The sequence below is a fragment of the Tachyglossus aculeatus genome, unplaced genomic scaffold (genome assembly GCF_015852505.1).
Source record: "Tachyglossus aculeatus isolate mTacAcu1 unplaced genomic scaffold, mTacAcu1.pri SUPER_34, whole genome shotgun sequence".
Taxonomy (NCBI): Eukaryota; Metazoa; Chordata; class Mammalia; order Monotremata; family Tachyglossidae; genus Tachyglossus; species Tachyglossus aculeatus.
The window spans coordinates 1,519,164-1,536,907 of NW_024044839.1; the positions used below are offsets into that span (position 1 = coordinate 1,519,164).

At 49.8% G+C, this 17,744-nt stretch overlaps 1 protein-coding gene across 1 annotated transcript in view; it reads right to left on the minus strand.

Annotated features, from left to right (window-relative positions):
- The window catches only part of MXRA7 (matrix remodeling associated 7), a 35,142-nt gene extending 23,026 nt beyond the window's left edge, over positions 1-12,116 (minus strand). The window contains exons 1-2 of the mRNA XM_038742009.1: positions 11,874-12,116; positions 10,203-10,301 (exon numbers count right to left, since the gene is read on the minus strand). Of these exons, the coding sequence (XP_038597937.1) occupies positions 10,203-10,301; positions 11,874-12,116 (342 nt within the window). The remainder of the gene's footprint in view (positions 1-10,202; positions 10,302-11,873) is intronic.
- Positions 12,117-17,744: the final 5,628 nt, after the last annotated feature.

The following is a 17,744-nucleotide window of genomic DNA, read 5'->3' on the forward strand; positions in this document are numbered from 1 at the left end:
ATAGAGCCCGAGCCTGGGAGTCAGGAGATCATGGGTTCTAACCCTGATTCCGCCAACTGTCTGCTGTGTGACCTTGGGCAAGTCACTTCACTTCTCTGGGCCTCGGTTATCTCATCTGTAAAATGGGGATTGCGACTGTGAGCCCCATGTGGGATGGGGACTATGTCCAACCCGATTTTCTTGTACCCACCCCAGCGCTTAGTACAGTGCCAGGCACATAGGAAGCATTTAACAAATACCACAATTATTATTATTAAGGACTTGTGCCCATGCTGATGATCTTGCATCTACCCCAACGCTTAGTGTAGTGCTTGGCACACAGTCCACACTTAACATATATCACGGTTGTTATCTCCCCAGACTCATGAGCAACCAAACTCAGAGTATTTCTGAGAATCTAATTCTGGAGCCGGATCACTTCCTCTGCCCCAGGAGTGACCACATTGCCCCCAGCTTCTGGCCTTTGTTTCACCGGAAGAAACTTTCCATTTTCTGACCAGTGTGTGTTTTTCCTGCTCTGCCGCAAACGTGTTTGTGCCGGGGAGTGGACAATGGCGAGTGGTTACCTCACTGTTTCCACCGCACCCCGGGGTGACCGGGGCTGAGACCCCCTCCCTCCTGGGCATCCCCCCTCGGGTTCCCCTGCCCCGGCCAGGATCCCCTTCTGGCTCCCTGCCTCTCCCCCCAGGGACCCCCAGGGACACCCCCTTCCTCTCCCCCAGCCCCATCCGAGGATGGTCCCGGGGTCCTAAAGGAGAGATGAGGAAGTGGGGAGGCAGCAACCGGAGGCGGGACAGCAGTGGGAAGCTGTAGGGCAAGCGGAGAGACCCAGCACATTGCCATTTATGGCCGTTCTGGTGATCCAAGCCTGATGCGAGATGCCGAAAGAGAGGAAAAAAAGAGGGGGACCCAGCACAGAGAGGCCTCTACGGCCTCAGCTGAACACTAGGGTCCCTGGCCCGGGGCTAAAATCGAGCAGTCGGTCCCCTTCTCCAAACGGTTCCCCCGTCCAAGCCCTTTGCTGATCCCACAGGGTTTCGGGGGACAGAACGCTTTCATGTCATGTGTTCGATAAACCCCACAGCACTTAGGTCCGTATCCATAATCTACCTTATCGTCTGTCTCCCCCTCTAGACCGAAAGCTCCTTGTGGGCAGGGAATGAGCCTAGAGACTCTAGAGACTCCACTGTACTGTACTTTCCCAATAGTAATAATGGCATTTATTAAGCGCTTACTATGTGCAAAGCACTGTTCTAAGCACTGGGGAGGTTACAAGCGGATCAGGTTGTCCCACGGGGGGCTCACAGTCTTAATCCCCATTTTACAGATGAGGTAACTGAGGCACAGAGAAGTTAAGTGACTTGCCCAAAGTCACACAGCTGACATGTGGCAGAGCCGGGATTTGAACCCATGACCTCTGACTCCAAAGCCCGGGCTCTTTCCACTGAGCCACGCTGCTTCAATGTTTTAGTACGGTACTCTGCATATGGTAAACACTCAAATACCTCTGAGTGACCATCAAGGGACAGCGTGTCCATGGTGAGAGACACCACCCAAGCCCCTGGAGGACCCAACAAGAGAGGGGTATTCTCTTCTAGACTTAGAACAGTGCTTTGCACATCATCATCATCAATCGTATTTAGTAAGCGCTTACTGTGTGCAGAGCACTGTACTAAGCGCTTGGGAAGTACAAATTGGCAACATGTAGAGACAGTCCCTACCCAACAGTGGGCTCACAGTCTAAAAGGGGGAGACAGAGAACAAAACCAAACATACTAACAAAATAAAATAAATAGAATAGATATGTACAAGTAAAATAAATAAATAAATAAATCAAGTGATAAATATGTACAAGCATATATACATATATACAACAGTGGGCTCACAGTCTAAAAGGGGGAGACAGAGAACAAAACCAAACATACTAACAAAATAAAATCAATCAATCAATCAATCAATCTTATTTATTGAGCGCTTACTATGTGCAGAGCACTGTACTAAGCGCTTGGTAAGTACAAATTGGCATCACATAGAGACAGTCCCTACCCAACAGTGGGCTCACAGTCTAAAAGGGGGAGACAGAGAACAGAACCAAACATACCAACAAAATAAAATAAGTAGGATAGAAATGTACAAGTACATGTACATTGTACATGTACAATAAATAGAATAGATATGTACAAGTAAAATAAATAGAGTAATAAATATGTACAAACATATATACATGGTAAGCACTTAACAAATGCCATCATGATTATTATTCTAGACACCCGCTGTCCTTTCACATTAGTTCCCACTCACTGGCATTCCCCATCCCCAACTCCCCTCAGAGCAGGAGATGGAGGGCAGGCAGGGGGGTGGGCCTCGCTCAGGGCGAAGCCAGGAGCAGGGAGCGGGTGGGCCGCCGGACAGGCAGGGGTTGCCACTGCTGCTGCTCCGGGCCCTCCCGGAGAAAGCGGGGCAAACGCTGGGGGAGACACAATTCCGACAGGAGGCCTCATACCATTCCCCACCGTGGTCGGGAATGGGGGCCTGGAGGCCACGATTTAAAGTCAGATTTGGCCAGAACCGGACCCCCGCCTCACTGTGCTGGTCAACCTCAAATCCCTCCTCTCTCACCCCCTGGCACAAAGACAGGGACACAACTGAACACGTGGGATCGGACAGAGCTGTACCGGCAAGCAGGATCCTCATCCATCGGATCAGATCTCAGCTTCCCTGGGGCCACGCAAGACATTTACCCTAAAGCTCCTTCGGGGAAGGGCCTGGTCTCCCCTCGCTCTAGCCAGCCTGGTGGGAGCGGAAGGGGTGGATCGAGGCTCTATTTGTTGCCAATTTGTACTTTCCAAGCGCTTAGTACAGTGCTCTGCACATAGTAAGCGCTCAATAAATATGATTGATTGATTGATTGAGTGGCGGGGAAGGAGAGCTGGGACAACGGTGAAATCGTTGGCCGAAACAGGCCCTTCAAGGAGCCGGAATGACAGCACCGAGCCGGGAGAAAAGGCGGATCGGAGATTACTGAGGCTCTCTCCAACTACACGGAGGATTACTCTCAGGGGGCCGGATCGGATTGACTTCCACCTCCCCTCAAGTCCGAAAGAGAAGAAATCGGCTTAGAACAAGCCCGGAAGAAGCCGGGGAAGGGGGCCGACAAGGCCTACGATGACGGAGAGGAAGAGGAGGATAATGATGAAATGCGACAGCTGTAGCTCGGTGGAGCCGAGCTTAGACAATGATGATCGATCAATCAACGGTATTTTTTGAACACGTACTATATGCAGAACACTGTAATAAGTGCTCGGGAGTACAATACAACAGAATTAGCAGATGCTTTCCCTGCCTGTAAGAGCTTAAGGCCTAGAGATGATAACTGTGGCATTTCTTAATTGTGCTTACTATGTGCCAAGCACTGTATGAGTCAGTCATATTTATTGAGCCCTTGCTATGTGCAGAACACTGTACTAAGCGCTTGAGAGAGTACAACAGAACAATAAACAGACACATTCCCTGCTCACAATGAGCTTACGGTCTAGAGGGGGAGACAGACATTAATAGAAATAAACTATAGGTATTTACACAAGTGCTGTGGGGCTGGGAGGGGGGATGAATGAAAGGGGAGGTTGAAGAGGTATTGTCTCCCCATTGAAAAGATGAGGAAACCAAAGCATAGAGAAGTGAAGTGATTTGCCCAAAATTATACAGCTGTCTGACTCCTAAGCCTGGGCTTTTTCTCCGAAGCTCTGCTAGAGGTTTCTGCTAAGTGAGGGTTGCTCAACACTGAAATAAGTAAGCAGAGAGGAGTGTGGGACCCCCTTCCCTGACAATCTTTAAGATAAATGGCCATTGTTCTGGGCTGGGCTCAGGGCAATCTATCCTGTGGGTGTGGGCTTCACCCCGGAATCTCAGAAACCCTGGCAGCCCATAAAGGAAAATGTTACCTAATAATCACGCTATCCACAGCAACTCTAGTCTTATTAACTGCTCCCTATCCGCCGAGCACCATGCAAAGCACTGGTCTGCTGGGTGACCTTGGGTAAGTCACTTCGCTTCTCTACGCCCCTGTTATGCATCTGTAAAATGGAGATAAAGACTGTGAACCCAGGTGGGACATGGATTGTGTCCAGCTTGATTAGCTTGCATCTACCCCTGTGCTTAGTAACACCTAGTAAGCACTTAACCAATAACAACAACAAAAAAAGAGAACTGGGGTAGATAGGGAATGAGATCCAACACCATCCCCACCCAACATGGGGCTCACAGTCTAAGGGAACGAATAGATGAGGAAAAGCAGGCCCAGAGAGGTTAAGTGACTTGCCTGGGGTCACACAGCAGGCCAGGAGAAGAGCTGGGGCTAGAACCAGGCTCTCCCAGTTAGTATTTTCAGTTAGGTCCTCTCCCTTCTGCCCTGAGCAGGCCAAATGGAAAACCTGGGAAAATTGGACCAGAATTCGACCAGATGAGTGGAAAAGGTCTCTTCTCCTAGGCCCACAACAAGTACGCCTGGGTCCTTTCTTCAGAAGGTGCCCATTGAGATCCTCAGTCCTATGTTTCCTCTCATTCCTTTGGGGCCTCCGGGAACTCCCTCACCCGAAACCTGGAACCCCTCTCTGCTCTCTAACAAGTGAAAATGGTATTTTACACATTTACCATGTGCAGAGCACTATACTGAGTGCTGGGAAAGAGTACAGGCTCTCCGCAATCAATTGATGTTATTTACCAAATGTTTACTGAGTGAAGAGCACTTACTAAGCACTTTGGAGGGTCCAGCACAAGAACTGGTAGACATATTCCCTGCCCGCAAGGAGCTTACAGATGCCCTGCCACCGGAGCAAGAATCGGAGCTATCTCAGGGTCGGCAGGTGAAGGAGCCCGCATGTATTGGGGGGTCTGTTGTTAGAGAGAGCACGGAATCACGTCGGGGTCTTCAGCCCAAACAGCAGCAGCCCCTCAGCACCGTCAGGAAGGGAGGCGGTTCCGATTCGGCTGGGGCTGGCCCGTGGTCCCAGAATTTACCTTGCCTCCCCGGGGGCACCGCCAGGTCTGACTCCACCAGCCAAGCCGGCCTGCGCAAGGCAACTCGAGTGTCTTGTCTCTCGGACGGGATGAGCAGACGGGCAGCCTGACCTGTCTTTGAACCGACTCTGAATCTCCTCCTTTTCTCCATTCTCTGGCCGGCCTCCACCTGCCCCGGATCACGTCCGCCCCCTCAACTCCCTTCCTCCCTTTTCATTCATTCATTCATTCAATCGTATTTATTGAGCGCTTACTGTGCGCAGAGCACTGGACTAAGCGCTTGGGAAGTACAAGTTGGCAACACATAGAGACGGTCCCTACCCAACAGAGCTGTCTGTACCCATGTACACCATGGAGGCCTTGGCCTGCTGTTGACCACGGGCGAATCCGTCGCCCGTTCCGTGAAATAGGGAGAGCAGCCTCCAATGGCAAGGCCATCCTCAGACAGGGAGGGAAAGGGGAAGCGTTCCGAAATGACAAAGGGCCTTGCAGATCAAGCAGACAAGGGCCTTCTCCAAGGAAACTCACCTCAGAATGGGAAATTTCAAACAGCTCCACTGGGGAATTTCAAGCAGATGTGGTCCGCACCAGGTGCGTGTAATAAACCGGCAAATCACAAATCACAAAAATTGATAACCAAAGAGACCCCCACTGAACAAAAGCCATTCCTTGGTCCCTGCACCCTCTCTCATTCGTTCAATCGTATTTATTGAGCGCTTACTGTGTGCAGAGCACTGTACTTAGTGCTTGGGAAGTACCATTCAGCAATACAGACAATCCCTGCCCACAGCGGGCTTACAGTCTAGAAGGAGGGAGACAGATATCAAAACAAGTAAACAGGCATCAATGGCGTCAATATAAGTAAATAGAATTGTCGCCACGGCACAAGGACGGTATATCCCGGGGATCGAGAGTGCCCAGGAAGATTGTCCAGCTTCCTGGGATGTTGCCTAGTGGAAAGAGACCGGGAGTCTGGAGACCTGGATTCTAACCCTGGCTCTGTCACTTGCCTGCTGTGTAACCATGGGCAAGTCACTCCACTTCTCTGGACCTCAGTATGATGAGGATTAAATTCAAATTTTTCTTTAATCAATCAATCACATTTATTGATCACTTACTATGTGCAGAGCACTGTACTAAGCGCTTGGGAGAGGACAATCCTACAGAACTAGGAGACATGTTTCCTATACTTCCCACTTAGAATTCGAGCTCCAAGTGGGATGGCAACTGTTTCCAACCTGATTGCCTTATATTTACCCCTGCATTTAACAAGATGACTGTGGTAAATGTGCCAAATTATTTTTATTCTACGTCCGGCTCTGCCTCGTGCCTGCTATATGACCTTAAGAAAAGCATTTAGCATCTCAGTTTCCTCATCTGTAGAATGGGGATAAAATAATGATTCTCCCATGCCCTTAGACTGTCAGCCCCATATGGGACAGGGATTGTGCCCTATCTGAACTCCAGCACTTAGCTCCTAGTAGGCACTTAGCAAATACCAAACTAGGTTGGATAGTCATTCATTCAATCGATTGATGGTATTTATTGATGGCTTACTATGTGCAGAGCACTGCACTAAGCACTTGGAAGAATGCAGTAAAATAAAGTAGGTAGATATGATCCCTCCACCACAAGGAATTTACAGACTAGAGGTGCAGACAGATGGTAAAATAAATTACAGATCGATAGGTACAGGAAGTGTTTTGGGGACAGGGTGAAAAATCAAAGGGCTTAAGAGGTACAGCCCCAAGTTCATGGGAAACGCAGAAGGGTGGGCCAAGTGGGAAAATGAAGATTTAGGAACTCAACTCGCCAGGAGAATAATAAAGAAGAAACTTCACTTTCTATTCTATTATGGTATTTATTTACAGTGCCAAGCACTGTAGTAAGCTCCACTTTAGATAAACTGTAATCCAGGTTGGACACAGTCCCTGCCCCAGCATGGGACTCACAGTCTAAGTCAGAGGGAGGAGGATTTGATCCCCTTTTTAAAGAGGAGGAACTGAGGCCCAGAGAAGTGAGGTGACTCGCCCAAAGTCACCCAGCAGACAGGTTGGCAGAGCTGCGAGGAGATGCCAGGTCTTCTGCCTCCTGGGCCCTGGATCTTTCCAACAGGCCTCTAGACCGTAAGCTCCTGTGGGCAGGGGATGTGTCTGTTACACTGAACTCTGCCAAGCACTTGGTACAACGCTCTGCACAGAGTATGCACTCAGTAAATACGACTGGCTGACACAAGGCCATGCTGTTTTCCCATGGGGAGGGAGTGAGGGGACGACATGTGTGCAGTGGCCCCTAAATCTCCCTCTCAGCAGAGGTCTAGCGGCACCCGCAACCCCCCCCTCCGCAAGGCTGACCGGAATCCAATTCAGTGACACAATGCCCATAATGATCCTAAACAAACCGTCTGCCCAGAGGAGTTCTGGCGCGTGCCAGTGCCAAACCCCTTCAGACACTTACTCAGCAAAGAAAAATGCCCCCCTCCCCAACTTCACGTTCCCAGCCAGTGCTTCCTGCGAGAATCTAGACCCCCTCCTCAGCCGCCAGGCAACACCAACTAGGGCCCTCTTTCTCCAAAACAAGTCAAGGCCCTTAGCAACAGTCACGACGAGCATTCTGCAGACACGCGATCCATCTCTAAAATCATAATCCTGGATTAACTATTCCCTGCCCGTCGTATCCTGGCATCGCCCCCCATCCCGAGCGAAGCGGTCAACGACTCAAAGCAAGGCTGTGGAATCAGCCGTAGGACGGATAAAAGTGAACACTGGGAACGGAGGGATTGTGGGAGGGAAAAATAAAAATTCCAGCGCATGCTGGGACTGGGGCAAGGCAAACATTTCTCATGGGAAGGGATGAGCTCCTGAGAGGTCCCGGAAGCAGAGGGATCCGGCCCAGAGACCTGGCCAAAAGGCAGTTACAGTCTGGTTTCTCAGAGTGCGTGAGCATTTTGGACAGAACACCACTGGGCAGTTAGGAAATTCATTCAATCGTATGTATTGAGTGCTTGCCTACTGTGTGACCTTGGGCAAGTCATTTACCTCCTCTGGGCCTCAGTTTCCTCAGCTGGAGGACGACAATAATAAAGATACTAGTGGTATTTGTTAATCGCTTACTCTGTACTCTGCGCCAATCACTTCACTAAGCGCTGGGGTACATACGATGCAATCAAGCCAGACGGAGTCCCTGTCCCACTCGGGGGCCACAGTTTAAAGGGGAGGGAGAACGGGTATTTAATCTCCACTTTGCAGATGAGGCAACTGAGGTCCTGAGAAGCTAAGTGACTTCTGCCCTAGGCCTCACAGAAAGGAAATAAGTAGAGGATTAGAACCCAGGTCTCCCGACTCCCAGCTCTGAGTTCTTTCTACACGGCTTTAATGGGGATTACATACCCATTCTCCCTACCATTTAGACCAGGAGATCTGCTGGGGGCAGGGGCTGCATCTGATCTGATTGGACTGCATCTACCCTGGCCCGAGCACAGTGCTTGGCCCATGGTAAGGTAAAGCGCAAGAATAATAATTAATAATAATTATGGTATTTGTGAAGCACTTACTACGGGCCAAGCACTGTTCTCGTGGACGTGAGTTTGCCTCAGCTCAAGGTTCGTCGAGAACCCAACCCCCAACCCTGACGTTGGAAAAGCAGCATGGCCTAGTGGAAAGGGCCTGGGAAGTCCGAAGACCTGGGTTCTTATGCAGGCCCTGCCTCTCGTCTGCTCTGTGACCTTGGACAAGTCACTTCACTTCTCTGTGCTTCAATTCCCTCATCTACAAAATGGAGACTTGATACCCGTTCTCCTTCCTGCTTACGCTGTAAGCCTCAACTGGGACTCGATCATCTTGTATCTATCCCAGCGCTTAGTACAGTGCTTGGCACCTAGAAAGTGCCTTGCAAAGAAGCACAATTATTATGATAACAATAATAATAGCATTTGTTAAGCATTTACTACGTGCCGGGCATTGTACTAAGTGCTGGGGTGGATACAAGCAAATCGGGTTGGACACAGGCAAATCGGGTTGGACATAGTCCCTGCCCCACGTCGGGCTCACAGTCTTCATCCCCGTTTTACACATGAGGTAACTGAGGCAAAGAGAAGTGACGTCTATCTATCATATTTATTGAGCACTTACTACGTGCTCAATAAATGCTGTATTTAATCCTGTACTAAATTCTTGGGAGAATACAATATATAAGGATTAGCAGATGTGTACCCTGTCCATAATGAGCTTACATTCTAGAGGGGGAAGTAATTTGCCCGAGGTCCCACAGCAGACAAGAGGATGATCCAAGATTAGAACCCAGGTCCTTCTAACTCCCAGGCCTGTGCTCTGCTCAGTAGGCCGTGCTGCTTCTCACGCTGATTATCCCCCGCCAAGAAGCCCCCAAATGGGGGGAGCCACCCCTGCGACTGAGTGAATTCCGCTGGGCATAACCGTTTTGGGGCCCTGCCACACTGCAGCCCACCTCTCCCCGCACAAGCCCACGGCGCGGGCCGGAGAGCCGAGGATGCCCAAGCGGCCGACGACCACCGGCCGTCAAGCCACAGCAGAAATACTTGCCACTTCTCCGGCTCCTTCTCTCCGGGGAAGTCCACGCGCTTCACAATACGCTACCTCTCCACCCCTTTGTGGGAGTGAGGGGAGGAGGGGGGCTCTGGATTTCACAGTGGCCTAAAAAGGAAAAGGCCTTTGTGCCACCCTCTCGGCCCTTGTTTATCACCCCCGCCGGAAGGAAGGATTTGCCCACGGGGTAGCCCGTGCCCCAAGTCCCCACCCGTCGGCTGAGGTCCAAGATGCCGGGGCTGGGGAGGGGCGCGATGTCCGCTGTCCAGTCGGTTGTTTTGCTTCGGAAAGGATGATGCACCAGAGAGGGGACAGCGGGCTGGCCAAGGGGTGGCCCTCCCCTCCGGGGCAGGGGCTTCCCTGCTGGGCCCAACTCTGTCTCCCCCTTCTAGACTGTAAGCCCACTGTTGGGTAGGGACCGTCTCTATATGTTGCCAACTTGGACTTCCCAAGCGCTTAGTACAGTGCTCTGCACACAGTAAGCGCTCAATAAATACGATTGAATGAATGAATGAACTTGTGGGCCTTGTCTTCTGCATCCCACTCTCCCTGATTTGTTTTTGTCCGTGGCTGGAAGCGGAGGGAGGAGAGGAAAGGACAGGCCCCCGGGGGAAGTGGTCTTACCTCGGAGGGCTGGACGCGGCTGGGAACTTTCTCTGGCCCCTGGGCAGGAGGCTGGGGGGGCGGGGGGCGCTCGGGGCCTTCGGCCTCGGGGGGCGGCGGCTGGAAAAAAAAAGCAGAGGGGAGAGGGCCGAGGTGCGGCTCAGCGCCTGGCAAGAGGCCCAAATGCCCATGGGCAGGCCGCCGACCAAACCTAAAGGGCCGGGACGGGGAAGGAGAAAGGGGCCGGGCCCCGGAGACAAAAGGGGGTCGTTCAGTTCCCTCCCATCCGACAAGAAAGTACTATAGAACAGTGCTTGGCACATAGTAAGCGCTTAACAAGCTAGCTCTCTTCCTCCCTTCAAGGCCCTACTGAGAGCTCACCTCCTCCAGGAGGCCTTCCCACACTGAGCCCCTTCCTTCCTCTCCCCCTCGCCCCCCCTCCATCCCCCCATCTTACCTCCTTCCCTTCCCCACAGCACCTGTACATATTCATTACTCTATTTATTTATTTTACTTGTACATATCTATTCTATTTATTTTATTTTGTTAGTACGTTTGGTTTTGTTCTCCGTCTCCCCCTTCTAGACTGCGGGCCCGCTGTTGGGTAGGGACCGTGTACGTTGCCATCTTGTACTTCCCAAGCGCTTAGTCCAGTGCTCAGCACACAGTAAGCGCTCAATAAATACGACTGATTGATCCCAAGCGCTTAGTCCAGTGCTCTGCACACAGTAAGCGCTCAATAAATATGATTGATTGATTACCAGATGCCATCACCCTCATTAAGCGCTCAATAAATATGATTGATCCCAAGCGCTTAGTCCAGTGCTCTGCACACAGTAAGCGCTCAATAAATACGATTGATTGATTGATTACCATACGCCATCACCCTCATTAAGCGCTCAATAAATATGATTGATCCCAAGCGCTTAGTCCAGTGCTCTGCACACAGTAAGCGCTCCATAAATACGATTGATTGATTGATTACCAGACGCCATCACCCTCATTAAGCGCTCAATAAATATGATTGATCCCAAGCGCTTAGTCCAGTGCTCTGCACACAGTAAGCGCTCCATAAATACGATTGATTGATTGATTACCAGACGCCATCACCCTCATTAAGCGCTTAATAAACATGATTGATCCCAAGCGCTTAGTCCAGTGCTCTGCACACAGTAAGCGCTCCATAAATACGATTGATTGATTGATTACCAGACGCCATCACCCTCATTAAGCGCTCAATAAATATGATTGATCCCAAGCGCTTAGTCCAGTGCTCTGCACACAGTAAGCGCTCCATAAATACGATTGATTGATTGATTACCAGACGCCATCACCCTCATTAAGCGCTCAAGAAATATGATTGATCCCAAGCACTTAGTCCAGTGCTCTGCACACAGTAAGCGCTCCATAAATATGATTGATTGATTGATTACCAGACGCCATCACCCTCATTAAGCGCTCAATAAATATGATTGATCCCAAGCGCTTAGTCCAGTGCTCTGCACACAGTAAGCGCTCCATAAATACGATTGATTGATTGATTACCAGACGCCATCACCCTCATTAAGCGCTCAAGAAATATGATTGATCCCAAGCGCTTAGTCCAGTGCTCCGCACACAGTAAGCGCTCAATAAATACGATTGATTGATTGATTGATTACCAGCCACCATGATTAGGATTAGGATTCTTACCTCGGGTGTCTCGGGCGACGTCCCGGGCTCGGCCTCCGGGTCCTTAGGGGGGTCAGCTCGGGGGGCGTCCCCGGGGGTCGGCTCCCGGGTCCCGGCCGGTTGGGGCTGGGGCTCCGGGGAAGAGGGGGAAACTGAGGCCGGGGCTGGAGGCCGGGCCCGCCGCACCCACAGCGAGGCCAGCAGCAGGGCCAGCGCCGTCAGCAGCAGCGGCAGGGCCGCCAGCAGCTCCGCAGGGGCGTCCATCCCACTGCCCCACCGCCCACCCGACTGCGGGGGCTGCCCGAGGACCGGCAGGCACAGGGAGGGAGGGAGGGAGGGAGGGAGGAGGCCTGGACCCGCCCCCAGACCCGCCCCCCAAGCCCGTTTACCATCATCAGGGGAACAACACTAGTAATCAGAATGATGGCATTTGTTAACCGCTCACTAGTCATTCATTCAATCCTATTTACTGAGCGCTTACTGCGTGCACAGCACTGGACTAAGCGCTTGGGAAGTACAAGTTGGCATGCATTCATTCATTAGAGAAGCACCCGCCCCCCAAACCCGTTTACCATCATCAGGGGAACAACAATAACAATCAGAATGGTGGTATTGGTTAACCGCTCACTATTCATTCATTCAATCCTATTTACTGAGCGCCTACTGTGGGCGGAGCACTGGACTAAGCACTTGGGAAGTACAAGTTGGCATTCATTCATTCATTAGAAAAGCACCCGCCCCCCAAGCCCGTTTACCATCATCAGGGGAACAACAATAACAATCAGAATGATGGCATTTGTTAACCGCTCACTATTCATTCATTCAATCGTATTTACTGAGCGCTTACTGCGGGCAGAGCACTGGACTAAGCGCTTGGGAAGTACAAGTTGGCATTCATTCATTCATTCGAGAAGCACCCGCCCCCCAAGCCCGTTTACCAAGTACAAGTTGGCATTCATTCATTCATTAGAGAAGCACCCGCCCCACAGGCCCGTTTACCATCATCAGGGGAACAACACTAGTAATCAGAATGATGGCATTTGTTAACCGCTCACTAGTCATTCATTCAGTCGTATTTACTGAGCGCTTACTGCGGGCAGAGCACTGGACTAAGCGCTTGGGAAGTACAAGTTGGCATTCATTCATTCGAGAAGCACCCGCCCACCATCATCAGGGGAACAACAATAATAATCACAATGATGGCATTTGTTAACCGCTCACTAGTCATTCATTCAATCCTATTTACTGAGCGCTTACTGCGGGCAGAGCACTGGACTAAGCGCTTGGGAAGTACAAGTTGGCATTCATTCGTTCATTAGAGAAGCACCCTCCCCCCAAGCCCGTTTACCATCATCAGGGGAACAACAATAATAATCACAATGATGGCATTTGTTAACCGCTCACTAGTCATTCATTCAATCCTATTTACTGAGCGCTTACTGCGTGCACAGCACTGGACTAAGCGCTTGGGAAGTACAAGTTGGCATTCATTCATTCATTAGAGAAGCACCCGCCCCCCAAGCCCGTTTACCATCATCAGGGGAACAACAATAATAATCAGAATGATGGCATTTGTTAACCGCTCACTAGTCATTCATTCAATCCTATTTACTGAGCGCTTACTGCGTGCACAGTACTGGACTAAGCGCTTGGGAAGCACAAGTTGGCATTCATTCATTCATTCGAGAAGCACCCGCCCCCCAAACCCGTTTACCAAGTACAAGTTGGCATTCATTCATTCATTAGAGAAGCACCCGCCCCACAGGCCCGTTTACCATCATCAGGGGAACAACACTAGTAATCAGAATGATGGCATTTGTTAACCGCTCACTAGTCATTCATTCAGTCGTATTTACTGAGCGCTTACCGCGGGCAGAGCACTGGACTAAGCGCTTGGGAAGTACAAGTTGGCATTCATTCATTCGAGAAGCACCCGCCCACCATCATCAGGGGAACAACAATAATAATCACAATGATGGCATTTGTTAACCGCTCACTAGTCATTCATTCAATCCTATTTACTGAGCGCTTACTGCGTGCACAGCACTGGACTAAGCGCTTGGGAAGCACAAGTTGGCATGCATTCGTTCATTAGAGAAGCACCCGCCCCCCAAACCCGTTTACCATCATCAGGGAAACAACAATAGTAATCAGAATGATGGCATTTGTTAACCGCTCCCTAGTCATTCATTCAATCCTATTTACTGAGTGCTTACTGCAGGCAGAGCACTGGACTAAGCGCTTGGGAAGTACAAGTTGGCATTCATTCATTCATTAGAGAAGCACCCGCCCCCAGACCCGCCCACCATCATCAGGGGAACAACAGTAATAATCAGAATGATGGCATTTGTTAACCGCTCACTATTCATTCATTCGATCGTATTTACTGAGCACTTACTGCGTGCACAGCACTGGACTGAGCGTTTGAGCAGTACAAGTTGGCATTCATTCATTAGAGAAGCAGCACTGGACTAAGCGCTTGAGCAGTCTGCTGTGTGACCTTGGGCAAGCCACTTAACTTCTCTGTGCCTCAGTTTACCTCATCTGGAAAATGGGGACTATGACTGTGAGCCTCAGGTGGGACAACCTGATGACCTTGTATCTACCCCAGAGCTTAGAACAGTGCTCGGCACATAGTAAGCACTTAAAAAATACCATTATTATTATTATTACCCCAGCTCTTAGAACAGTGCTTGGCACATAGTAGCAAATACCAACATTATTGCTATTATTACAAGCAAATCAGGTTCATTCATTCATATTTATTGAGTGCTTACTGGGTGCAGAGCACTGTACTGAGTGCTTGGAAAGTACAATACAGCTGCAAAGAGAGACAATCCCTGCCCACAATGGACTCACAGCCTAGAGGGGGAGAGGCAGACATCAATACAAGTAAACAGGCATCAATATAAATAAATAGTTATAAATATATACGTATATATAAGTGCTGTGGGGCGGGGAAAGGGGGGAAGAGTCAGGGTGACGCCGAAGGTCACGGTCCCTGATTCAGTCTTAATTTGCAGGTGAGGTAACGGGCCCAGAGAAGTGAAGTGACTTGCCTGTGGTCACACAGCAGACAGAAGGTAGAATTAGAACCCAGGTCCTCCTGGCTCTCAGGCTTGTGCTCTGCTTTCCCCTCCCCATCCAGTTCCCTCGGCCCCAGCTGCTCCCCGGGCCGGGGCCGATTTCCCCCAAGTTGCCCCTCACCTCTTCCCTCTCCTTGGCAGCCGGCTGGCACTCCCTCTGGATAAGCCCCTCAATCAATCAATCAATCAATTAATCGTATTTATTGAGCGCTTACTGTGTGCAGAGCACTGTACTAAGCGCTTGGGAAGTACAAGTTAGCAACATATAGAGACGGTCCCTACCCAACAGCGGGCTCACAGTCTAGAAGGGGGAGACAGAGAACAAAACCAAACATACTAACAAAATAAAATAAATAGAATAAATATGTACAAGATAAATAAATAGAGTAATAAATACGTACAAACATATATACATATATACAGGTGCTGTGGGGAAGGGAAGAGTGGGGGTCCCCTCCAGGCCCCCGGCCCTCGTGTCCGTGCGGCCAAAAAGGCAGACCACACGCCTGGGAGGCAGGACATGGGTTCTAATTCCACCCCCTGCCTGCTGTGTGACTATAGGCAAGGCACTTCACTTCTCTGTGCCCATTATCTCATCTGTAAATTGGGAATTAAGACCGCGAGTCAGGGACTGTGTCCAGCCTGATTTGCTTGGATCTACTTCACCACTTAATACAGTGCCTGGCACGTAGTGAACACTTAAATACCAAAATCAGCATGGAGTAGAGGATACAGCAGGGCCTAGGAGTAACAGGGTCACGGGTTCTAATCACATGTCTGCCGTGTGACCTTGGGCAAGGTGCTTCCCTTCTCTGTGCCTCAGTCACCTCAGCTGCAAAATGGGAATTGAGATCGTGAGCCTCACGTGGGACAGGGACTGTGTCCAACTTGACTTGCTTGTATGCATCCCAGCGCTTAGTACTGTCCCTTGTCTGCCGTGTGACCTTGGGCAAGTCGCTTCCCTTCTCTGTGCCTCAGTCATCTCAGCTGCAAAATGGGAATTGAGATTATGAGCCTCACGTGGGACAGGGACTGTGTCCAACTTGACTCGCTTGTACGCATCCCAGCGCTTAGTACTGCGGCTGGCACATAATAAGCACTTAAATACCACAGTCGTCGTCAACATCATCATCATCCTCAGCCACCGAGTTGGGAGCAGGGGCCCCAGCTGCCCTGGGACCTCCGGCCTTTTATTATTATTATTATTATTATTTTTTAATTAGCATTTATTAAGGACTTACTATGTGCAAAGCACTGTTCTAAGTGCTGGGGAGGTTACAAGATGAACAGGTTGTCCCACGTGGGACTCACAGTCTTAATCCCCATTTTACAGATGAGGTATCTGAGGCACAGAGAAGTTGTGACTTGCCCAGTCACACAGCTGACAGGTGGCGGAGCGGAATTTGAACCCATGACTTCTGACTCCAAAGCCCGTGCTCTTTCCACTGAGCCACGCTGCCTAGCTGGGGGCTCTCCCTTCTTCCTCACCAACCCCTCTAACCCTCTTACTGAAACTTGAGAGTTCAAAAGGATTGGGTCAGCACCCTATTTGAAGATCCAATATTTGTAGGGTCCTAGGTGGACCTCCTACGCCCTTCGTGCGGAATAAAAAATGCTGTAAAAGGGCCATTTTCATTTTCGCGACACGAGACAAGGCGACCAAAATGAAAACAGCACAACAGGGGACAGTGTGTGGGTACCTATTGTGTTTGGGGCCGTGGCTCAGGCGTTGGCTTTTTCACCCACACGGGCATGGGGGGGACTCTCCCTGTCAGGGGTGTAGGACAACACATCTTATGTTTAAGACACAAAGGAGGCAGAAGTTCTTAAACTTGTCAGATCCTATCCAAATCCAATTGAAAATCTACTTTAGCACCCTTTCTAAGACAGATGCCGGCTTGGAGAGTTAGTAGGTGGAGTTAGGCCAGAAAATGTTTCTAAAGCAACGGAAAGAATGCCTTACAGGAAAAGGCAATCAAATCTAATATTAGCAAATTTATATTTGCTTTCCCTCAAGCCCCTAAAAAAGTGGGGGTTACACAAGATGTGCCATTCCATCTCCCTCCAACACTCTCCCCTCACCCCCGTGGCTCATTTGTTTTGCTTTCTCTACCACACAACACAGCTTAATTGGCAACGAAATCAATATAGCCCCATTATACAGAAGAGGAAGCAGAGCCCAGAGAGGTTAAGTGATTTGCCTCAAGTCACACAGCAGGTCAGAACCTGGGTCTCCCACCACTCCCTTGTGCTTTGCTCTAGCTGTGGCATTTATTAAGCACCCGCTTGGTGTGCCGCAGTGTACGAGGCGTTTGAAAAGTACAGAATAAAAAATAACATTCCCTCCCCGCAAGGCTCTGACACCCAGACTGGGGAGACAGGCATTATCTTTAAAAGCAGTATGGCCCAAAATCAAGAATTGAGTATATCTATATATATATCTATATATCTATATACATAGATATATATATAGTGTGTGTGTGTGTGTGTGTGTGTGTGTGTGTGTGTGTGTGTGTGTGTGTGTGTAAATGGATTTCTCAGTGCAACTCAATGCGACCCTTTTTTTATGGTTTTGGATCGTAAAAAATCCCAGCGATCGGTGGCTAACAAGGGTGGGTAGCTCCCCCTCCACCACAGCTACAAAGGAAGGAAGAGAACCCACCATTTAAAAAAATACTCAAACCAGTCCACTTTATTCCAAATAAAGATAAAAACATTCAGTTCTGTACCAATGCCGGGCCACGGCTCCTTTTGGTTTTTTTGAACCACCCACCAATAACAATAATAACAGTATTTATTAAGTGCT